This window comes from Salmo salar, chromosome ssa28 (genome assembly GCF_905237065.1).
Source record: "Salmo salar chromosome ssa28, Ssal_v3.1, whole genome shotgun sequence".
In the NCBI taxonomy this organism is placed as follows: Eukaryota; Metazoa; Chordata; class Actinopteri; order Salmoniformes; family Salmonidae; genus Salmo; species Salmo salar.
This window is the reverse complement of record NC_059469.1, coordinates 16929714-16955062: the sequence shown is the minus strand read 5'-3', so window position 1 is coordinate 16955062 and position 25349 is coordinate 16929714. Positions and strand designations below refer to the sequence as shown.

The following is a 25349-nucleotide window of genomic DNA, read 5'->3' as shown; positions in this document are numbered from 1 at the left end:
ATTAAATTTGATAAAGAGACAGATATCACGCATCTCATATATTATGGGTATCTACTGTAGCTGCCTGCCATCCTTCCCACGGGATGACGTTTTTATATTTGACTGAAAATAAGGTTTATTACCTGAGACTAATGCTGAGTCCCACATGGCACCAACACATCTTATTTATTTAAAAGCAGTGGATTATATAGGGGATAGGGTGCCATTTGGGACGAACTCTAAAGTGTTAAACCGTATCTACCTCTGTGCTTTCCCCTGCCCTCTCTCTCTACTACCATTTGGCTGTGATGATTATGTCATGTCATGTGGTGCCTTTCTGGACCCATATCTACCTTTCTGCAAAGCGTGCACTCTACCTTTTCAGCTAACAGCTTCTTTGATATTTTTTGTTTGTTTGTTGTTTATATGTTTGTTTGTATTTCATTTCTTACTTCCTTATTTTTTTTATCAACTTTTGGAGGTATACACTCAGCAATTTAGAAACAGAGTAAGTTGTTTTCTGCTCCTCTTTGGACCTCTCTACTGTCTGAAGGACAAGCTAGACTCCCAGTTGCTTTTCCCCCTGCCTTCGTTTAAAATCATCTCTTTTTTATTTACCTCCATTTTCATTTTGGAACTGCATTTTCTATTTCACCTCTGGCATGGCTTTGAACTGCAAACCTTACTGTTCATGACATCATCCTCATGACATCATCATCGTCATCATTCCAGTTGTATGTTTGACCCAGTCAGGTCTGTTTGCCCCGTGCTGTTGGGAGTGTGGTGGTGTACCCTATCCTCACATCTCCTCCCTGGGTTGGGACATGTTTTCAGAGACACATCGGCAGCCCTATGTGTGCATGCCGCAAACCTTCCCTCTGTGTAATTCTATAGCTGTTACCGCCATAAGGTGCCGAGCGTCAGGCTTGTCGTTATGCTTGGTCTGGTGCTATAGAATTCTAGAGTCATGGTATGCCCCTTGTCTCACCTACCGCCTGAGAAGGCTTGATCCATAAGAAGGGACCTACAGTGTTGTCTGACTCTCAGTCCAATCAATGTTTGGCATAGACACAGTATTGTCTCCCCTAGCTACCTACCCTTCCTTCCTGTCTCGCTGGTTAGATACTGATCTGAAAGAGTACTATGTTCTTCTATACTGTTGTGTGTTTCATTCACTATAAGTCGCCCGGTGTTGTCTCTAATTGTGCGTCCTGTGATATTATGTTTTCCCCTACAGTACTCCCCCAGCATGAGGGCCACTTACCTGTCCATGACTGAGGACCAGATCAGACACTTTGGGAATGATTTCCAGGCATAGAGCTGCTCCTCCCTCGATCTTTCTTCTCTTTCACTTCTGCCATCTCCGAGAGGGGTTCTCAAACAGGCGAACACGCACACACACAAAAACAACTACTCCAGCAGTGTGTGACTCTGTGGCTGCTGCACGGACCCTATCCTCGTCCAACTCACTGGACTGGACCAAGGCCTGATATGAGGAAAGGTGTCACACACACAGTTGTCCCATCCCAAACCCCAGAGCATAATGTGTATGTCTCAGTCACCGTGACTCCAGCCCATATTCTATTATATGATTCTATTCATTCTATTTGTAATAAGGATTTATTTTAAAAACACTAGCTTGATTCATTCACTCCGACGAGACAAAAGCAACTTTTACAAGAAATTACTTTAATAATGATCTAAATTGTTCAGAAACGAATGATTTGTATCCATCTATTTTGAAGTGAAACGTCTTATAAAACATATTTTAAGAATTGAAGCATGTTTTTGGGCATATAACCACTCCCTATTCTCCTAAACAGATTTTCTGTAATTACAGTATATCTACTGTAAGTCTATGACTGCTTGTGACTATTCCTCTCTTGCTAAAAGACATTCTCTACCTGGCCTCTTCAAAGACTTGATGTGGACTGCTGAACTATCTGGAGGAACCAGCCACAATACATTAATTATTCAAATCAAAAGAAGGAACCATACCATTCTGTTGATATCTGAAATTGGCCAAGCACAAAGACATCAGAAATTACATTTTCACATTCTTAGAACTGAATACTGTAATTTCGACTGTCGGAGGGTCCTCCTTTTCCCTTCAAGGCAACAGACAACATATGCCATAATATTAGTTATATGTTTCCACATACAGTTAAGACCTAAACCTTGTGAAGCACAAACTCAACCCTGACTGTATGGTAGGGCCTGGGATAGTGACCCTGCCCAGCACTGATCTTTCGCAGATACCCCTCTGTGTTGTTTGCTCTCCTCCATTCAATAAATCCTGCACGGTGTCTGACACGGGATTTTATGTTTTGAGCCATCATTTCAACGACTAAGACATGTTACAAATGTTATTTGTCCACATACAGTAACTGATTGGTATTTAAACTATACTGTATGTTGACTTCTGTAAATACCTTGTACGTTTACAGATTGTTGTGTCTTATTTTGTAGTATTTTTCATTCATTTTAGGGTTGTCCTAATGTGCCACTGGTTGTGCGATATCTGTAGCTTGTTTTAAACCAATAAAGCCCTTAGGAGAGCATTGCTCTGCCATAATGTCAGATATTCTTTTCAGAGGCCGTTGTTAAATGATGGCATTAGGTTGGAAGTGTATTGTAATAGTACCATATCGACTTGAGTTTTGGTCATGACTTGGAAGCGGCTGCAAACTATCATGGTGAGAGAAATAGTGTTTAGACAGCCGTTTTAACCTTACTAATGATCATTTTCTTCCATTTTGAGAAAACATATCATCATACTCTTAATGAACAGGCCGGTTTGAGCTATCGTCAGATAATGTTTAATTCTGTAGGATTTTCTAATATTATTTTGTTTGTTTTGTTCATTTTTACCGTTTGAATGCATGTGAAGTAGCGCTGTCTACAACCATTGAGAGTGGTGCTTGATGTGTATCTATCCTCAGAGATGGGATATAATTGTGAATTAATAATAAAATACTTTTGAGTATTCTCATGTTGTGTTTGGTGTATCTTCGTTCTACGAATGCCTTATGCACATATTTTTTTAAAGTCCCAAAATGAAATGTGGCTAACCTGACTGACACTTTGCATAATTAATTGGATGTGAAAGACCATCAGCCTTAGGTAAGTGTAAGGACGACTTGGTTAGCCACACAGGTGTACAAGGCAAATCTAATTTTACATAGTCATTGGGTTACACCGAGCTCCTGTGCAAACCATCCTTTTTCAAAACTCTGTCCTGGGCTTCTTCTTCAATGAGGTTTAACGGTGGTTGAAATCCAATAAATGTTGCATTAACGCCACCTACTAAACTGGAGTATACCTCCCTTATGCTTTATTTGAAAAAAATATGTATATACAGTTGAAGTCGGAAGTTTACATACACCTTAGCCAAATACATTTAAAACTCAGTTTTTCACAATTCTTGACATTTAATCCTAGTAAAAATGCCCTGTCTTAGGCCAGTTAGGATCACCATTTTATTTTAAGAATGTGAAATGTCAGAATAATAGTAGAGAGAATGATTTATTTCAGCTTTTATTTCTTTCATCACATTCCCAGTGGGTCAGAAGTTTACATACACTCAATTAGTATTTGGTAGCATTGCCTTTTAATTGTTTAACTTGGGTCAAACGTTTTGGGTAGCCTTCCACCAGCTTCCCACAAAAAGTTGGGTGAATTTTGGCCTATTCTTCCTGACAGAGCTGGTGTCAGGTTTGTAGGCCTCCTTGCTCGCACACGTTTTATCAGTTCCGCCTATATATTTTCTATAGAATTGAGTCAGGGCTTTGTGATGGCCACTCCAATACCTTGACTTTGTTGTCCTTAAGCCATTTTGCCACAACTTTGGAAGTATGCTTGGGGTCATTGTCCATTTGGAAGACCCATTTACAACCAAGCTTTAACTTCCTGACTGATGTCTTGAGATGTTGCTTCAATATCTCCACATAATTTTCATTCCTCATGATGCAATCTATTTTGTGAAGTGCACCAGTCCCTCCTGCAGCAAAGCACCCCCACAACATGATGCTGCCACTCCCATGCTTCACGGTTGGGATGGTGTTCGTCGGCTTGCAAGTCTCCCCCTTTTTCCTCCAATCATAACGATGCTCATTATGGTCAAACAGTTCTATTTTTGTTTCATCAGACCAGAGGACATTTCTCCAAAAAGCACAATTTTTGTCCCCATGTGCAGTTGCAAACCGTAGTCTAGCTTTCTTATGGCGGTTTTGGAGCAGTGGCTTCTTCCTTGCTGAGTGGCCTTTCAGGTTATGTCGATATAGGACTCGTTTTACTGTGGATATAGATACTTTTGTACCCGTTTCTTTCAGCATCTTCACAAGGTCCTTTGCTGTTGTCCTGGGATTGATTTGCACTTTTCGCACCAAAGTACGTTCATCTCTAGGAGACAGAACGTGTCTCCTTCCTGAGCAGTATGATGGCTGCGTGGTCCCATGGTGTTTATACTTGCGTACTATTGTTTGTACAGATGAACGTGGTAACTTCAGGCATTTGGAAATTCCTCCCAAGGATGAACCAGACTTGTGGAGGTCTACAATTGTGGAGGTCTTGGCTGATTTCTTTTGTTTTTCCCATGATGTCAAGCAAAGAGACACTGAATTAGGCCTTGAAATTCATCCACAGGTACACCTCCAATTGACTTAAATGATGTCAATTAGCCAATCAGAAGCTTCTAAAGCCATGGCATATTTTTCTGGAATTTTCCAAGCTGTTTAAAGGCACAGTCAACTTAGTGTATGTAAACTTCTGACCCACTGGAATTGTGATACAGTGAAATAAGTGAAATATTCTGTCTGTAAACAATTGTTGGAAAAATTCCTTGTGTCATGCACAAAGTAACCAACTTGCCAAACAATACTTTGTTAACAAGAAATTTGTGGAGTGGTTGATGAAAAACGAGTTTTAATGACTCCATCCTAAGTGTATGTAAATTTCTGACTTCAACTGTACAAATAAAGCAACAAATACTGTACCATCTATCTCTACTGTAGACTCACTAAAAACCCACCACCCTACTCCACTATATATACAAAAGTATGTGGACACCCCTTCAAATTAGTGGATTCGGCTATTCCAGCCACACCCGTTGCTGACAAGTGTATAAAGCACACCGCCATGCAATCTCCATAGACAAACATTGGCAGCACTGGAGAGCACAGTGACTTTCAACGTGGCATCGTCATAGGATGCCACCTTTCCAACAAGTCAGTTCGTCAAATTTCTGCCCTGCTAGAACTGCCCCGGTCAACTATAAGTGCTGTTATTGTAAAGTGGAAACGTCTAGGAGCAACAACAGCTCAGCCGCGAAGTGGTAGGCCACACAAGGTCACAGAACGGGACAACCTACTGCTGAAGCGCATAGAGAGCATAAAAATAGTCTGTCCTCAGTTACAACACTCACTACACAGTAAAAACTAGAGTGTTTTTCTAGAGTTAAAATGATTTTCCTCTCAAGTAGTGAAATTAAATCCTTTTAGAGTGTAATTATTACCAGCGGCCGCTAGAGTGGGAGCAAAAATACAGATTCAATTCTATTGGAGTAAAACAGCGAGACCACGCCCACTAATGTTGGTTAAATTTAGATTTTGCCGCCGTTGTCCATTTGCAAGTGTCTGGTGAATGGAAAGAGTGGACAGATCGAGAGCGTGGATCTGCCAAACATCAGTAGTCTCCACCATGGCCAAGACCAAAGAGCTCTCCAAGGATGTCAGGGACAAGATTGTAGACCTACACAAGGCTGGAATGGGCTACAAGACCATCGCCAAGCAGCTTGGTGAGAAGGTGACAACAGTTGGTGCGATTATTCGCAAATAGAAGAAACACAAAAGAACTGTCAATATCCCTCGGCCTGGGGCTCCATGCAAGATCTCACCTCGTGGAGTTGCAATGATCATGAGAACGGTGAGGAATCAGCCCAGAACTACACGGGAGGATCTTGTCAATGATCTCTAGGCAGCTGGGACCATTGTCACCAAGAAAACAATTGGTAACACACTACGCCGTGAAGGACTGAAATCCTGCAAGGTCCCCCTGCTCAAGAATACATATACAGGCCCGTCTGAAGTCTGCCAATGAACATCTGAATGACTCAGAGGACAACTGGGTGAAAGTGTTGTGATCAGATGAGACCAAAATGGAGCTCTTTGACATCAACTCAACTCGCCGTGTTTGGAGGAGGAGGAATGTTGCCTATGACCCCAAGAACACCATCTCTACCGTGAAGCATGGAGGTGGAAACATTATGCTTTGGGGGTGTTTTTCTGCTAAGGGGACAGGACAACTTCACCGCATCAAAGGGACAATGGACGGGCCATGCACCGTCAAATCTTGGGTGAGAACCTCCTTCCCTCAGCCAGGGCATTGAAAATGGGTCGTGGATGGGTATTCCAGCATGACAATGAACCAAAACACACGGCCAAGGCAACAAAGGAGTGGCTCAAGAAGAAGCACATTAAGGTCCTGGAGTGGCCTAGCCAGTCTCCAGACCTTAATCCTATAGAAAATCTGTGGAGGGAGCTGAAGGTTCGAGTTGCCAAACGTCAGCCTCGAAACCTTAATGACTTGGAGAAGATCTGCAAAGAGGAGTGGGACAAAATCCCTCCTGAGATGTGTGCAAACCTGGTGGCCAACTACAAGAAACGTCTGACCTCTGTGATTGCCAACAAGGGTTTTGCCACCAAGTACTAAGTCATGTTTTGCAGAGGGGTCAAATACTTATTTCCCTCATTAAAATGCAAATCATTTTATAACATTTTTGACATGTGTTTTTCTGGATTTTTTTGTTGTTATTCTGTCTCTCACTGTTCAAATAAACCTACTATTAAAATTATAGACTGATCATTTCTTTGTAACTGGGCAAACGTACAAAATCAGCAGGGGATCAAATACTTTTTCCCCCCACTGTAATTTGTGCATATGTGTGTTAATGCGATTTTAAAATTTACTTTTTCTTGTCATCAAGGATGCTGGCTGTACGCAACTGACCTTCAAATCCTTTTTGGATTGTGGTGAGCGAAAAGTTTCAAATTTCACACAATATCCTATGGAACAACATACTTATACTGACACACTTGAAATATAGTTACGTTATATTTACTGTCAAATTAATTTCATATTTCCTTGCTGGTAATGAATACAAAGCAAACTTGTGCCTCCCCAAATCACAGATCAGTCAAAGATTGGTTTATGTTTTGGGAGTTGTCTAATTATGCTCATCTGTAGCTGCGCTCATTGTCTTTGCAGATCATGAATGGTTTTAAAGAATAAGTAATACTTACATTTGTATGCCGCTACAATCTCAGTGTTGATAGCTGTCTGTGGTGTAATGCTGTAATACTCAGACTGCTGCTTTAATAATACAGTACGTGGCATTAGTAGACAGGCTGTAGACTGCATATCATTGGAATTGATGTGGAAAGGAGCACAGTCAGTTTTGGGGATACAATGTTCACGTAAAGAGGACCTCTTGATTTCTGTCTTCTATTCTGGTTTTTCTCCAAAAAATTCACAACATATTTAATCAATGAGGTTGTGCAATCTTATTTTGTCTTCACGGTTGCCAATACATTTGACATTCCAACAAGACCTTGGTGTGCTGGAGATTTGTTTACCCCAAGACCCAAATCCTGATGGTGAGTTGCTTATTAGCTTAGAGCTTCACATTCATCCATACAGTCCTGGCTAGCCTAACACATGTTCTGAATATGTGAGACAATCAGATATATCTGCTGATTTCTTTTCTCATTTTGACATTTTAAAATGGTCTTTGTTTCTGTGCTCACCTCTCCCACCACCTCTCCCACCACTTTTAGAACAGTAGTGGGTCTAATCAATTCAAAATGTTTCATTTTTGCATTCCGCTTGTCATTAACAAAGGTCCTCTAATCATAATAATGGATGTTTCCACCTAAATTGTGTTATAATTAGTGTTAATCACACCAGTTAAATGTTAACATGATTGCTAGATTCGTTGAGCTCCTCTGCAAGCAGCTCCTTATCAAAATACATTGGTGACAATGACTCCGATGACACCATTATACTGCAGCAGAGTCCTGCTACAAGAAAGACAGCTGCGGATAATCGTCTATCTCATGTAAGTACTGAATTTCCAGTTTAACAAATGCCAAACTTGAAGATTGAGTGATAATTGGCATCAATGAAAGTTGTGAAAGGGTGATCATGGTGTGTTATTATACTTGCTATTTCATTGCTGTTTTAAAAGTGCTCGTGTTCCTTTTTTAAAATACTCCAACAATGTTTTTATTTAAACTATAGCTCTGTTAACATGTCTGTATGCCCACCATTTCTGCCATCTCTCCTAAGCTCAACTCTGGTGGTATAAAAGCCCGGTTAAGTTCTGCACTGTGAGGGTCAGACCTGTTGAATGAGCAAATCTTCATCTATGGGCACATCTGTAGTTTTAAGGATAAAAATGAATATGAAGATATCTTAACCTGCTCACTCAAACTGAATTATACTTTACTTTAGGAGCATTATTACAATGCAGAAGATGGGAGTGGATATCTAGCGTGGAGACTGAAGTTTGTTCAAAGGGAAGCATCAGAGGGATGACAGAATGAGTCAGTCACTGACGTGTAAGTGATTTTCATTGTAGTTGATCTCATTCATGACGCATGACCAGAGAATAATTGTATGTGAACATCTGTATAAGCAAGGATTTCTTAGTATTAATTTTGTTTTGAGTCAAATAAATCCTACTTTTCATCTGATGACATAACTGCATGCATGGTCATCCTTGCAGAGTTTCCGAGCCTTGTTTTTTATATCTTCTGACACAATATTGTATACTTGTATAGAGCAGACAAACCCAGTAATATATAAAAGTTTCACCATGTTACAGGTGGTCCAAAAGCTGATAGAGACCCCTTCAGAGAGGAAACTGTCCAACAACAGAAAGCCTGTGTTGTGAGGCCATTGCACTGATGAAGCATACAGCTGATGAAGCTATTGTAAAGGAGAAGATGAAGCAGACGTTCGCCTATCGCCAAAAGATGGTTTATGACCCAGTGAAGTCCTCTGAAATATTCACAGCGTTTCCAAGATTCCAAGACATAGCAGCAATGTGTCACGTCCTGACCATAGAGAGCTCGTATTTTTCTATGATAGAGTAGGTCAGGGTGTGAGTGGGGTTTTTTGTCTAGTTTCTTTATTTCTATGTTTGGTTCTAGTTTCTTTTTTCTATGTTGGGGTTTTTGTCTAGTTTAAATTTTCTATGTTGTGTTCTAGGTTCTTTTTTCTAGGTTGGGTTTTTTGTATGATTCCCAATTAGAGGCAGCTGGTCATCATATTTAAGTTGTTGTTTTTCCCACTAGTGTTTGTGGGAGATTATTTTGAGTTTACACATGTTGCACCGCTTCGTCACGGTTTGTTTTGTTTATAGTTTATTGTATGTCTTGCATAGTGCCACATAGAAATAAAGATGTGGAACGATACGCACGCTGTGCCTTGGTTTCCTTCATACGACGACCGTGACACAATGGTATGTGGATCTTCGACTGCCTTGCCTTAACTGTCATGACAATTGTTTTCTGTTCTACAACAGTCTGATTAGGACTGATATTACATGATAGTGCCACACCATAATGTTCACTGTTCTGTCTTGACTTATTCCATCTTGTCTGCAGATTGAGGAAGATTTTAGTCTGTTTGGTGACGCAAAATTCCTGGAGAAGTGGCCTACTCTCTACAAGCAGAAAGTCATTGACCAAAGCCGTGGCCTCGCACACAGGCGACCTGCAAGACCTGGTTCAAAATGCGTAAGTAGAAGTGGAAAATGGTTTGCTGGAATAAAAGTATTATACTAATGGAAGGGAGCATCGATTTTGAAAGCAAAATGGAATGATGTGACTTTCAGTGAAAATTTGTACTTTCAAGATGGGACAGTGACATGTCCTCCATTTTGGTCCTTGTCCACCTTCTGCCACCGTCACCTCATGGCCGCAAGGAAAAACCTCAGCCAGACACGCCAGTGACCACATTGTGAAGTTTATCAAGGTGAAGTTACAGTTGACTGTTCTGTCCCCAATCCTAATAACTACTTTTTAATAATATGGACAAAACATGGTAAGATCATGTGTAGCTGTAATTTACATTTTCACAAACTGTTTGTGAACCGTGATTCATTTTAATAGCACACTAATGAAGATTTACCTTGTAAGTCACCAGACTCTCTTGCCTGTTTTGATGCGCTTTTCAAAGCTCATTTTGTCTTTGGTAACTTGTACAACCAGGATCTGGTAAATGTGTACAATTTCTTGCAAACCACAATTTATGAAATTGATGTTGATACCACTAAGGTTAATCCTAGGGTTGCAGAGTTGAGGTCTCGGATGCTGCATTGAGTTACTAAAAGTTTTGAAGTTGCATAGGAAATAACCTTTTTAATTTCAACTTTTTCATATTCATCTAAAATGTTGTGTTTTGCTTACATAAGCCCCCAGGCTAATTCCTTGACAAAACACTTGAAGTTGGTCCACAGACTTTGTCCAGGAAAGACACTTCATCTTAAATGCGGTCAGGCTGGTTGTTCACAAGTTTATGGCACTTTTTCTGGGTTCAGAAAGCATCTTTATAATGCACATGAACCTTGTTCTGATCATGGTGAAGGCCTCTCTACAGCTGAGTATGTAGCAGTAAGTCATTTTGATGACCTGCCATCAACAAGTTCCCCTTCTGACTAAGTCCTTGTCAATAAGAGTCTTGTAGACAGCTGCGCTGCAACCATAGCTGAACTTAAAGTGGCAGGTGTAGGTGAAACCACCATTAACTCTTTGGTCATTTCCATGGAAGAGATAGTTGATGATATTCAAGCTAAAGAAGCTGTGAAGTCTGTCTATACAGGAGCCTATTAAAAGTGACAGTGTAAAATTGATCAGTGTTTTGAAAAAATTTAAAATCCTTTTGGTGTATTAAATTCTGAAAGTAAGAAGGCAGTATTTTACAGAAAAGTGGGTAAGGGTAGACCAGTTGAATTCGTTCTTGGTACTAGATTTGATACACAACACAATTGGACTACTGGAGGCTATGATCAAATTGTTACTGATAAATTTGTTTACATCCCAATTTTGAAAGCATTACAGTTTATTTACTAACAACTTAATATAAAGGAGATGATGCAGACTGATTCCAGTTCAAGAGAACTTTATGGCTTATATGATGGAGATCTGTTCAAAAACCATGCTCTATTTTCAAAACCGAAGCAATTCAGATACAGCTTTTCTATGACTTTGAAACTGGAAATCCTCTTGGCTCAAAACAGGGAATACATAAATTAGGAGCAATCTATTTAACCTTATGGAATTTCTCAAGTTCACCTCATTTTTGCTTTAATATTCATTTGGTTGCTTTAGTTCATGCCCAAGACATCAAATACTTGATCCAATTGTGCAGGATATTAAAGTACTTGAGATGGATGGAATTATGGTTCCCTTGTATGATCAACCAGTGTATGGCACTATTGTCCAAGTTACAGGTGACAACCTTGGTCTTCACTGTCTATTTGGTTTTGTTGAATCATTCAGTGCCAGATATTGTTGCTGCTTTTGTCTTGCTGAGAAAGGACTTTCAGACAGAATTTGATGAAGATTCACCCAAGATAGTTATGCGAACTCAAGCACTTCATGCAGAACACTGCCAAAAAAAGGAGACAAATCCCAGTCTTCCCTCTGTGATGAGTGTTAAACGTTCTTGCATTCTAAACTCCTTGCAGTACTTCAATACATGTGAGAACTTTTGTCGATGCTTGTTATCTTAGAGAGAAGTTTAATTTCATATTGTGCCCCTAACACTGCACTTGATAGACAAGTACACAACAACAAATGAAATAGACAGGAGAATAAAGAGCTTTAACTATGGTTACATGGAGCAAAACAACACAACTCCTGCAGTGAAGTTATGAGAGGACTGATGACTTGGGGTTAAATGCTATCCAGTCCTGGTCTTTACTTCGCAATCTACCACTTCTCTTTGGAGACTTAGTTTGTCCAAATGATCTACACTGGTATTTACTGTTGCTGTTGCTTCAAATAGTAAACATTTTATTTTCGCCAATGATATCAAAGGGTAATACAATTTCTTTTGAAACACTTAATTGCAGAACACCACAGGTTATTCAGGTAATTGTTTAAAAAAAAGAGGCTGCTACCGAAGCCTCATTTTATGGTGCGTTTCCCCACATGTATGCTTAAAATTGGACATGTTTTGCATAGCTGGTGCATGCACTGACGCAAAGCATAATTTCTTTAAAAAGCTTCAAATGTAACTAAAACACAAGTCAAATAGCAGACATTTGACACCAACAGTCACGAGGTGCTCTTTAAATGTGGTGGGCTGTAAGATGCCTGAGACTCTTCAGGTACCAATTGACACCACGGTTTTAAATGTTAAATGGGCCAAACGCCATGAAAATATATTGTTTAGTTTGTCGTAAAGTCCATTATGAGATGCCAGTTTTTCAGAAAATCCACCATGTTAAAGATGAGAAGTTACTGCTTACTTTTGCCCTACAAACAATGTCTTGATGAGCATTTTAATCCATATAGAGTTGGGTGTACAACAGAGGGACCTTACGTACTTGATGGTAAAGCGCTTTTCTGTCACAAAGCATTTGATATACAGATGTCTTACAGTTGTGGTGATTCAAGTTTGTCCCATACTGTTTCCTGTGACTCTAAAAACTGCACAGTAAGCGCTTTAAAAACAAGATGTTTTGTATTGCAATACTGGCTTTTTGGAGGTGGAGTTTTTACTTGTAAATAAGGGTGGACAGATGCCAAAATGTCATTTTAGAGGCCACGATTTTATTTTATCAGTGTTTTTGATATGTGAGATGCTAGTTTCACAAAATCCAATCAATATTGAGCTTTTTTATGTACATGTATTAGTGAACAGAGGCCAACATTTCATTTCAGTCCACCATTTTGTTTTATTTATCAGTATTTTGATGTATGTATTGCAAATGTCTTACATTTAAGAATAAAGTGCTTTGTTAAATATTTATTTCTGATTTATTGACGTTTAGTTTTACAAATGCTACTCTCGACTGATAATATTCAGTTCTATATTGAGTGAATTGGCAGTGGAGGAGTTTCCATGTTAAGCTAAATAGAGTAAATTACAGTTTGTAGAGTTAAATATAAACACTTCAGAGTAGAAATAACTCTCAAAATTGAACTCTATAATGAGTCATTTTTATTCTATTTAGACTGGGACCAGATGTTATCTTTGTAGAGTACAAATGTATTCAATTTGAGTAAAAAATGACTTTCCACAAATTATTTATATATTGAGTGAATTGGCAGTTTCCATGTTACTCTAAATAGTGTATTACAGTTTAGAGTTAAATATAAACACTGAATAGAGTAGAAATAACTCTGAAAATTGAACTCTGCAACAAGTAATTTTTACTCTCTTTAGACTGGGACCAAATGTTATCTTTTGTAGAGTATAATTGTATTCAATTTGAGAAATTTACTGTGTACCGAGTTCCAAACTGCCTCTGGAAGCAACAGCACTAACTGTTCGTCAGTGGCTTCATGAAATGGGTTTCCATAGCCGAGCAGCCACACACAAGCCTAAGGTCACCATGCGCAATAGGAAGTGTCGGCTGGAGTGTTGTAAAGCTTGCCGCCATTGGACTCTGGGGCAGTGACAACGCGTTCTCTGGAGTGATGAATCATTCTCTCCATCTGGCAGTCTGATGGACAAATCTGGGTTTGGTGGATTCCTGGAGAATGCTACCTGCCCCAATGCATAGTGCCAACTGCAAAGTTTGGTGGAATAATGTTCTGGGGCTGTTTTTCATGGTTCGGGCTAGGCCTCTTTGTTCCATTCTAGACGATTCTGTGGTTCCAACTTTGTGGCAACAGTTTGAGGAAGGCCCTTTCCTGTTTCAGCATGACAATTCCCCAGTGCACAAAGTGAGATCCATACAGAAATGTTTTGTCGATTTGGTGTGACCTTTACTGGCCTGTAGCAGTATTATCATTTATTACACAACCTAACAATTTCACAAGACTTGAGCAACACACACCAGTTTTAATTGGGTATGTTGAGTGTCATGATATCAGCAGAGTTTGTTACATTTATTCCCAAACATTGTGCAGACCCCCAGAGGTACGTGCAATGCCGTCGGGGTACTTCAAATAAAACTGTGATTCACATTTTCAAACAGTCCATTTACATTTTCCAACGGGGCTATACATTTGGGTGACGTTTTTCTCGCCTGAGTAGCCTCGATTCATTGCCAAAAATATAATTAAACCGTCTAGTGTTCAGCGAAATAACAATACAATGTCAAATAATTAACCTCCAATGACATTAACCGTTACACTCTTGCGGGAATTCCACTAACGGTCCATACAGTGGCAAAAAGTGTGAACCCTTTGGAATTACCTGGATTTCTGCATAAATTGGTCATCAAATTTGATCTGATCATATCATCTAAGTCACAACAGACAAACACAGTGTGCTTCAACTAATCACAAGTTATTGTATTTTTGTTGTCTATATTGAATACATTTAAACATTCGCAGTGTAGGTTGGAAAAAGTGTATGAACCCCTAGGCTAATGATTTCTCCAAAAGCTAATTGGAGTCAGGACATGCCTAACCTGGAGTCCAATCAATGAGACGAGATTTGAGATGTTCGTTAGAGTTGCCCTGCCCTATAAAAAACACTAACAAAAATTTGAGTTTGCTATTCACAAGAATCATTGCCTGATGTGAACCATGCCTCGAACAAAAAGATATCTCAGAAGAATTGTTGACTTGCGCAAAGCTGGAAAGGGTTACAAAAGTATCTCTAAAAGCCTTGATGTTCGTCAGTCCATGGTAAGACAAATTGTCTGTAAATGGAGAAAGTTCAGCACTGTTACTACTCTCCCTAGGAGTGGCCCTCCTGCAAAGATGACAGCAAGAGCACAGCGCAGAATGCTCAATGAGGTTAAGAAGACTCCTAGATTGTCAACTAAAGACTTCAAGAAATCTCTAGAACATGCTAACATCTCTGTTGACGAGTCTACAATACCTAAAACACTAAACAAGAATGGTGTTCATGGGAGGACACCACGGAAGAAGCCACTGCTGTCCAAAAAAAACATTGCTGCACGTCTGAGGTTCGCAAAAGAGCACCTGGATGTTTCACAGCGCTACTGGCAAAATATTCTGTCGACAGATTAAACTAAGGTTGAGTTGTTTGGAAGGAACACAACACTATATGTAAGATCAGATGAAATGTTATGACCAATTTATGCATAAATCCAGGTAATTGCAAAAGGTTCACATACTTTTTCTTGCCACTGTATGTAGCCAAACGTATCTGCTGCTCGTCCCATTTGCTCGAAAATTGATAAATGGTTAAAAAAAGTAAGGCCTGCATCCTTAGAGACACATACCAGCTCTAATGGAGAGGATATTTTTTTAAGTACCGGACAGCTTTGTGACATCAAATGGACTTTGGTGGTCAAGATGTGTTGGTATCTGTACTGATGGCGCAAAGGCCATGACAGGGAGACACAGTGGAGTGGAAACGCGCTTGCAAGCAGTTGCTCCCAACACCACTTTGGTACACTGCAGCATCCACCGTGAGGCTCTTGCTGCCAAGGGAATGCCTGACAGCTTGAAAAACCTTTTGGACACTACAGTGAAAATGGTTAACTTTGTTAAAGCATGGCCCATGAGCTCGTGTATTTTCTGCATTATGCAATGATATGGGCAGTGGCCATGTAACGCTTTTACAACATACAGAAGTGAGCTGGTTATCAAGGGGCAAAGTATTGACACGTTTTTTTTAATTGAGAGACGCGCTTAAAGTTTTATTTTCTGACCATTAATTTTCACTTGTCTTTCATGATGAGTTTCTCACATGACTGGCCTATCTGGGTGATGTTTTTTCTCGCCTGAATGATCAATCTAAGATTACAGGGACTCTCCGCAACTATATTCAATGTGCGGGACACAATTGAGGCTATGATTTAAGAAGTTGGAGCTCTTCTCTGTCTGCTTTAACAAGGACAACACACAGGTCTTTCCATCATTGTATGATTTTTTTTGTGTGCAAATTAACTCAAGCTTATGGGCAATGTCAAATGTGATACAGCGAAGCACCTGAGTGAGCTGGGTGTGCAATTACACAGGTACTTTCCCGAAACGGACGACACAAGGGATTCGTTATCCCTTTCTTGCCCAGCCTCCAGTCCACTTACCGATAACTGAACAAGAGAGCCTCATCGAAATTGCAACATACTGTTCTGTGAAAATGTAATTTAATCAGAAGCCACTGCCAGATTTCTAGATAGGGCTGCGCTCAGAATATCCTGCCTTGGCAAATCGTGCTGTTAAGACACTGATGCCCTTTGCAACCACTTACCTATGTGAGAGTGGATTCTCGGCCCTCACTAGCATGACAACTAAATACAGGCACAGACTGTGTGGAAAATGATTTAAGACACTCTCTCCAATACAACCCAACATGGCAGAGTTATGTGCATCCTTTCAAGCACACCCTTCTCATTAACCTGTGGTGAGTTATTCACCATTTTTTTTATGACGAAATAATGTTTTATTTGTAAGATGGCTAAATAAAGAGTGAAATGATTTATTATATTATTATTTGTGCCCTGGTCCTATACAAGCTCTTAGTCACTTCCCACGAGCCGGGTTGTGACAAAACCTCACACTCATTCTTATGTTTAATAAATGTATCGTATAATGATGGCAAAAAAATTACATTTGAGAGTGCGCTGAACCTTGTGCTAGAGGGGGTATGCAGCTGAAGGTTGAATGTTTGAAGGGGTACGGGACTATAAAAAGCTTGAGAACCACTGTGTTAGATAAAAACAGCTGCTGCTTCATTATGAGATAATAAGCCGCATCTGGCAGCCTATGTACATTTCAATCCAACACTGTTTATTCAGACACTGTCTGTCTGTAACTAGGCCACCTCAGCCTTGAGTGTACAGTGTGTGCTGAATCCTGCCTGTCCTGCCTGGCCGTTTCTTTGTAGGTGAACACAGAGCGCTTTGAGTCGGAGACCAGGGTGATAAACCATGTGGGGGGAGGCTGGCCCAAGGACGTCAACCCTCAGGAGATGGAGCAGACTATCCGCTTCAGGAAGACAGTGGAGAAAGACAAGCATTATTTCAGCACCATCATGCAGCTGGGCAGTGTGTCAGACATCAGTCAGTCAAGTAGCCACGATATGGCCCGGGTCATAGATTTTTCAATGTCATTTTATTGAATTAATCACTAGTGTATGACATTATGCCATATCTAAATAATACGTCCTACAGCAGCATACCACCCTGCATCCCACTGATGTCTTTCCTCTGAAGCTACAGTAAGCAGGGTTGGTCCTGGTCGGTCCCTAGATGGGAGACCAGATGCTGCTGGGTGTGGTGTTGGAGGGCCAGTAGGAGGCACTCTTTTCTCTGATAATTTTTTTTTGGGGGGGGGGGACATTGCCCTGTGTAAGTTGCTGTCTTTTGGATGGGACATTAAATGGGTGTCCTGACTCTCTGTGGTCAGTAAGAATCCCGTGGCACTTATCGTAAGAGTATGGGTGTTAACTGGCCCTGAATCTAGGCTGTAGTTTAAATAAGAATTTAGTTTTAACTGGTTTGCCTAGTTAAATAAAGGTTAAATAAAAAAAGTAATCTACATTGCCCCAAAGCCATTTCTTAGCTGCTGCAGTAGTGTAATAGATAGAGAAAATGACCAGTTCTGAAAGGGAGAGAGTAAGAAGTGTTCCCCTCTATCTCTGATCACAGCCCTCCTCTGTTCCTCCCGTTTGAACACAGAACATGGAGAACAGCATCAAGCAGAGCAATGCCATCGACATCTACCAGGAGTACTTTGAAGGGGAGGAGGAGTCAAAACCATCAATGTTTTTAAGTGCTTCCATGTGCTTCCATGACCTCTATTAACCTATCGTTCAAAATTGTTAGTTACATAACAGCAACAATGGCAGCAGGGCATAGTTATTGCCCACATAGAATCCACAAATGATGTATATTACCAGTGTATTGTGTCCGTCTGAGTGGTTTTAGATCTTACAGAGACCCGAACAAGATAAAACACACTGGCACCAGTCTGTCCTGGCATCCCGATGGCAGACGCAAGCTGGCTGTGGCCTACTCCTCATTGGAGTTCCAGAAAGTCTCTAAAGACATTAGCTACAACTCCTATATATGGGACATTGGTAGGTGTATGACTCAAACATGTCTCTTTTATTTATATTTTCCTTTCTAACAGAGGGACTATCATTGCAATAGCTGTGGCAGTGAGATTTACTAATTTGTCATCTTAATTGATAGTTCAGAAAGTCAAAGTGGACTACAAAGTATTAATTAATTGAATCCCCTGTGTTGCCTCTTCAGAGAATCGCAATAAGCCAGAGATGACCCTGAAACCTGTCTCTCCACTGGTCTGTCTGGAATACAAACCCCCAAAGACTCACATCCTGGTAGGAGGTAGCTACAATGGCCAGATCGGTGGGTCCTTCAACAGCTGTATCATGCTTCCTGTCAGCTCAGGAACAATGTCCTTAGGAGATTACTGTGCAGTGTAAAGAACTTTGGAGGCATAGTCAAGTCATCCAATATACTATCTACTCTCAGACTGTAGCTATTTGTAAATGTCATAAAGGTTCCAGTTATGTAATGTCTGGATTTGTCCGGATGCTCTTTTGAGCATTTAAGTACATTGCCTCTAGATGTTTGTTTAGGCTCTGACAGTTAATAGTTATGTGTTGTGTGTTCTTGTCATTTGTGTGTTTTTGTGCGTGCATGCATGTGTGTTTGTGAAAGTACACTAAGTAAAATGTCTGAGCAGCTTATTGGGACACTCGCAAGGGCAGCTAGCCAGTGGAAATGTCCACACTAGAGCACAGCCACAGAGACCCTGTCTACAAAGTAATCTGGTTGCAGTCAAAGACTGGAACCGATACCTTCTCTGCGTCTAAGGACGGCCATGTGAACCAAGCCTCCAATAGAAGCAATAAAAGCCTTTGTCACCTTATCCCTTTCTCAAGCCAAGCAGGCACAATAGGCCAGGGTGGCACAAAACGCTCCGGACTCATGGGCAGTGAAGTCTGATACTCTTGGTCCGGGACAGGTGCACTTTCTCTGACCTTCAATTGCCATTTGGCCATAGCCAGAAGTTATGTAATAACTATTGAAGGCAAGGAGACTGTGACTGATCGGCCCTGAGTTGACCACTGGTCTCTGTCTATAAGGTGCTGTGGTGGGACATTCGTAAGATGAGCGAGCCCACAGAGAGGCTGGTACTGGACCCTAACAAGAAGTGCAATCTGGGGGTGATGACACTGGAGTTTGAGACCACTATGGTGCTGAGGCTCTCTAGACTGGACTATCCCCCTGTTGTTTCACTGTTGATGAATTAAGAGTATGGATTAGCCTAACATCTTCTTGTATGAACTGGTCCAAGTGGGAGATCCAGTATGTCATCTATTTGTATTTGTACATAAGGAAGACCTAAAATTTAACATGATGTTTTCTCTTTTTCTTATTCAGACCACAAAGTTTATGGTGGGAACAGAGCAAGGGTCTCATGTAACCGAAAGGCCAAGACCCCAGCTGACAAGATAGTGTGCACGTACAACGGTCCTCACGGCCCAATCTACGCCCTGCAAATGAACCCGTTCTTCCTCAAGAACTTCCTGACCGTAGCCGATTGGACAGCCCACATCTGGTCCGAAGACATCAAGGAGTCGTCCATCATGTGGACAAAGTAAAGGGTCCCTCTGATACAACATAATACAGACCAATGATATAGCTACTTCACAGATGGATAAATTACTCTTTTTAGGTTCTAATACATATCCAGTGATTTGGCCCCTCCTGTAATATTGACCTAATGTAAAATGACCTCTGTTGGTTGCTGTAGATAGACTATATGCTATCTGTCAGAAGGCTGAAGGATTCCAGTACGGCCCTCTGTGTTCTTCGCCATCAAAATGGACGGGATACTAGACATTTGGGACTTCCTCTTCAAACAGAACAACCCCACACTCAGTCTGCAAGTATTATCATACACCTCATCCAGCCTTTACTCAACACCTGCCAAGCCTAAATGACCATGTGAAACCCCTTTCTGTTGTGTCGTTATCATTGGTAGAATTCTTGTATGATGATGCCAAAGAAAAATCCTCGGATGGACATAAAAGTTATATTCTATTGTTTTCTAGGTGTGTGAGGAGGCTCTTTACAGCCAGCAGGTGCAGGATAATGGGTGCTTCCTGGCCTGTGGACACCAAGGACGAGGACACCAAGGAGGGCGACGGAGAGGAGAGCGCCGAGGAGCTAGTAATGCACATGGAGACCGAGTTCTATGAGATAGTGGAGGCTGAGCTGAAAAAGAGAAGAGGAAGAAAAAAAGGTTTGAAGGGATTGAAAAAAAAAAAACGTTCTCAAAATTCCTTGACGTTAATGAATTTTTTGCAAATCCAGTCAGTTTTCCACATTGATCCAATGTCATCACAATTATTTCTGTTGTTGAAATGCTGTGGAAACAATGTTGATTCAACCAGTTTGTGCCCAGTGGGTTATTATTAATCATTTATACTCTGTGGTATGACTGAGTTAGTTGGCTATTTCATTAGGATAACAAACAACACTACCCTTCAATAGCATTCATCTGGCAATGCATTCACATCAGGTAGCCTATATACAGTAACAGCATGAACTCCAAAACTGTGTTCTGTGCACCACGCCTGCTCTGATTTTATTTTATTTAGGATCCCCATTAGTCTTACTGGGTGTCCGACACAACAAAAAATACATTACAGACAAAATACTTTACAATTTACATAGTCAATTTATGATCTCATAGTTGATAATGTGTGGATGAGGTATCATATTGTCCATTCATGCTGTGACTAGTAATTATACTGTATCTAAAGAGCAGGTTTTCTTTTTCTGCAGAAGCGCCTTCCCTGCAGTGCATGCCATGATTGAGCTCCATCCTGTGAAGAGTGTTTTGAGAGAGAGCTTGGACAATGGATGAAGAGAAACTCATGTCACAATGCCATTACAGGAGTTAAAGTTACTGTGTAATATAGGTTGTCAAGGGTTCATAAAGTGAGATGGGGCTGGTGAGAGGGTATGAATTTGGTTTAAACTAACCCTATGACACACCAACCACTTAAGTAATATCAAAATGAATTGTTTTGACTGAAGTCGTTGCTGTCCTCCGGCCAGCCTGTATGACATCACCACTGATAGTTACCTGTCAAACATAGCTGCACCTCTTTGTCCAATGGTAACAAATGTACCCTTGTTTTGGTCCACTGGCCCATTAAAATTAGGGCCTGGGGTCTATATATAAACTCAGCAAAAAAAGAAATGTCCTCTCACTGTGAACTGCGTTTATTTTCAGCAAACTTAACATGTGTAAATATTTGTATGAACATGACAAGATTCAACAACTGAGACATAAACTGAAAAATGTCCACAGACATGTGACTAACAGAAATGGAATAATGTGTCCCTAAACAAAGGAGGGGTCAAAATCAAAAGTAACAGTCAGTATTATTATTTTTTTTTTCACCTTTATTTAACCAGGTAGGACGGTTGAGAACAAGTTGTCATTTACAACTGCGACCTGGCCAAGATAAAGCAAAGCCATGCGACAAAAACAATAACGCAGAGTTACACATGGGATAAACAAACGTACAGTCAATAACAATAGAAAAATCTGTATACGGTGTGTGCAAATGAGGTAAGGCAATAAATAGGCCAATAGTGGCGAAGTAATTACAATTTAGCTATTTACACTGGAGTGATATATGTGCAGATGAGGATGTGCAAGTAGAAATACTGGTGTGCAAAAGAGCAGAAAAACAAAATCAAATATGGGGATGAGGTAGGTAGTTGGTTGGATGGGCTATTTACAGATGGGCTGTGTACGGCTGCAGCGATGGGTAAGCTGTTCTGACAGCTGACACTTAAAGTTAGTGAGGGAGATATAAGTCTCCAACTTCAGTAAAAAAAAAAATTGCAATTCGTTCCAGTCATTGGCAGCAGAGAACTGGAAGGAAAGGCGGCCAAAGGAGGTGTTGGCTTTGGGGATGACCAGTGAAATATACCTACTGGAGCGCGTGCTACGGGTGGGTGTTGCTATGGTGACCAGTAAGCTGAGATAAGGTGGAGCTTTACCTAGCAAAGACTTATAGATGACCTGGAGCCAGTGGGTTTGGTGATGAATATGTAGCGAGGACCAGCCAACGAGAGCATACAGGTCGCAGTGGTGGGTAGTATATGGGGCTTTGGTGACAAAACAGAGGGCACTGTGATAGACTGCATCCAATTTGCTGAGTAGAGTGTTGGAGGCTATTTTGTAAATGACATTGCCGAAGTCTAGGATCGGTAGGATAGTCAGTTTTACGAGGGTATGTTTGGCAGCATGAGTGAAGGAGGCTTTGTTGCGAAATAGGAAGCCAATTCTAGATTTAACTTTATATTGGAGATCCTTAATGTGAGTCTGGAAGGAGAGTTTACAGTCTAGCCAGACACCTAGGTATTTGTAGTTGTCCACATATTCTAAGTCAGAACTGTCCAGAGTAGTGATGCTAGTCAGGTGGGCGGCTGCGAGCAGCGATCGGTTGAAGAGCATGCATTTCGTTTTACTAGCATTTAAAGGGTAGTTGGAGGCCATGGAAGGAGTGTTGTATGGCGTTGAAGCTCGTTTGGAGGTTTGTTAACCTCTCTAGGGTAGGTGGCACCAAATCGTCCCACCTACGTAACAGCCAGTGGAATCCTGTGGCGCGTTATTCAAATACCTTAGAAATGCTATTACTTCAATTTCTCAAACATATGACTATTTTACACCATTTTAAAGACAAGACTCTCGTTAATCTAACCACACTGTCCGATTTCAAAAAGGCTTTACAACGAAAACAAAACATTAGATTATGTCAGCAGAGTACCCAGCCAGAAATAATCAGACACCCATTTTTCAAGCTAGCATATAATGTCACATAAACCCAAACCACAGCTAAATGTAGCACTAACCTTTGATGATCTTCATCAGATGACAACCCTAGGACATTATGTTATACAATACATGCATGTTTTGTTCAATCAAGTTCATATTTATATCAAAAACCAGCTTTTTACATTAGCATGTGACTAGCATGTGACTAGCATTCCCACCGAACACTGCCGGTGAATTTACTAAATTACTCACGATAAACGTTCACAAAAAGCATAACAATTATTTTAAGAATTATAGATACAGAACTCCTCTATGTACTCGATATGTCCGATTTTAAAATAGCTTTTCGGTGAAAGCACATTTTGCAATATTCTCAGTAGATAGCCCGGCATCACAAGGCTAGCTATTTAGACACCCAGCAAGTTTAGCACTCACCAAAGTCAGATTTACTATAAGAAAAATGTTATTACCTTTGCTGTCTTAGTCAGAATGCACTCCCAGGACTTCTACTTCAATAACAAATGTTGGTTTGGTCCCAAATAATCCATCGTTATATCCAAATAGCGGCGTTTTGTTCATGTGTTCAAGACACTATCCGAAAGGGTAAATAATGGTGACGAGCATGGCGCAATTCGTGACAAAAAAATTCTAAATATTCCATTACCGTACTTCGAAGCATGTCAACCGCTGTTTAAAATCAATTTTTATGCCATTTTTCTCGTAAAAAAAGCGATAATATTCCGACCGGGAATCTGCATTTAGGTAAACAGACGAAAGAAAATAAAGCATGGGGTCGACTCGGGCACGCGCCTAAGCCCATAGTACTCTGATCGGCCACTTGCCAAAAGCGATAATGTGTTTCAGCCAGAGGCTGCCTCGATATCGTTCAGCTTTTTCCCGGGCTCTGAGAGCCTATGGGAGCCGTAGGAAGTGTCACGTTACAGCAAAGATCCTCAGTCTTCAATAAAAAGAGCCAAGATGAAACACAACTTGTCAGACAGGCCACTTCCTGCATGGAATCTTCTCAGGTGTAGGCCTGCCATATGAGTTCTGTTATACTCACAGACACCATTCAAACAGTTTTAGAAACTTTAGGGTGTTTTCTACCCAAAGCCAATAATTATATGCATATTCTAGTTACTGGGCAGGAGTAGTAACCAGATTAAATCGGGTACGTTTTTTATCCGGCCGTGTCAATACTGCCCCCTAGCCCTAACAGGTTAACACAGTGTCCAAAGAAGGGCCAGATGTAGACAGAATGGTGTCATCTGCGTAGAGGCGGATCAAAGAATCACCCGCAGCAAGAGCGATATCATTGATATACAGAGAGTCGGCCCGTGAATTGAACCCTGTGGCACCCACATAGACTGCCAGAGGTCCGGACAACAGGCCCTCCGATTTGACACACTGAACTCTATCTGAGAAGTAGTTGGTGAACCAGGCGAGGCAGTCATTAGAGAAACCAAGGCTGTTGAGTCTGCCGATAAAAATACAGGGATTGACAGAGTCGAAAGCCTTGGCCAGGTCGATGAAGACTGCTGCACAGTACTGTCTTTTATTGATGGCATTTATGATATCGTTTAGTACCTTGAGCGTGGCTGAGGTGCATCCGTGACCAGTTCAGAAACCAGATTGCACAGCGGAGAAGGTACGGTGGGATTCGAAATGGTCATGATCTGTTTGTTCACTTGGCTTTCGAAGTCCTTAGAACGGTAGGGCAGGATGGATTTAGGTCTGTAACAGTTTGGGTCTTGAGTGTCTCCCCCTTTGAAGAGGGGGATGAGCGCGGCCGCTTTCCAATCTTTAGGAATCTCAGATGATACCAAAGAGAGGTTGAACAGACTAGTAATAGGGGTTGCAACAATGGCGGCAGATAATTTTAGGAAGAGAGGGTCCAGATTGTCTTGCCCAGCTGATTTGTAGGGATCCAGATTTTGCAGCTCTTTCAGAACATCAGCTGTCTGGATTTGGGTGAAGGAGAAGCGGGAGGGGGTGGGGCTTGGGCTAGTTGCTGCGGGGGGTGCAGAGCTGTTGGCTGAGGTTGGGGTATCCAGGTGGAAAGCATGGCCAGCCGTAGAGAAATGCTTATTGAAATTCTTGATTATCATGGATTTATCAGTGGTGACAGTGTTTTCTAGCCTCAGTGCAGTGGGCAGCAGGGAGGAGGTACTGTTATTCTCCATGGACTTTACAATGCCCCAAAACTTTTTGGAATCAGGATGCACATTTCTGTTTGAAAAAGCTAGCCTTTGCTTGTATTTAATTTAATTTATTGCCCTGGCCACATCTGCAGTCCTCATGCCTCCTTGCAGCATGCCTAAGGCACGTTCACGCAGATGAGCAGGGACCCTGTGCATCTTTCCTTTGGTGTTTTTCAGA

General features: G+C 41.0%; 2 protein-coding genes across 3 annotated transcripts in view; both read left to right on the top strand.

Moving 5' to 3' along the window:
• ttyh2 (tweety family member 2) overlaps nucleotides 1-2971 on the top strand; it is a 115462-nt gene extending 112491 nt beyond the window's left edge. The window contains exons 14-15 of one of the 2 annotated variants that reach the window (XM_014179816.2): nucleotides 461-487; nucleotides 1217-2971. In XM_014179816.2, the coding sequence (XP_014035291.1) occupies nucleotides 461-487; nucleotides 1217-1297 (108 nt within the window). In that variant the 3' untranslated portion in view covers nucleotides 1298-2971. The remainder of the gene's footprint in view (nucleotides 1-460; nucleotides 488-1216) is intronic. The other variant, XM_014179817.2, reaches the window with a different exon arrangement.
• A 6391-nt stretch (nucleotides 2972-9362) lies between these two features.
• Nucleotides 9363-20370, top strand: dnai2b (dynein, axonemal, intermediate chain 2b). The gene is given in 12 exon segments (XM_045709984.1): nucleotides 9363-9383; nucleotides 9645-9776; nucleotides 17023-17184; nucleotides 17816-17901; nucleotides 18065-18216; nucleotides 18395-18508; nucleotides 18849-18988; nucleotides 19252-19362; nucleotides 19550-19580; nucleotides 19583-19766; nucleotides 19923-20058; nucleotides 20224-20370. Coding segments are annotated over 12 exon segments (1416 nt in total).
• Nucleotides 20371-25349: the final 4979 nt, after the last annotated feature.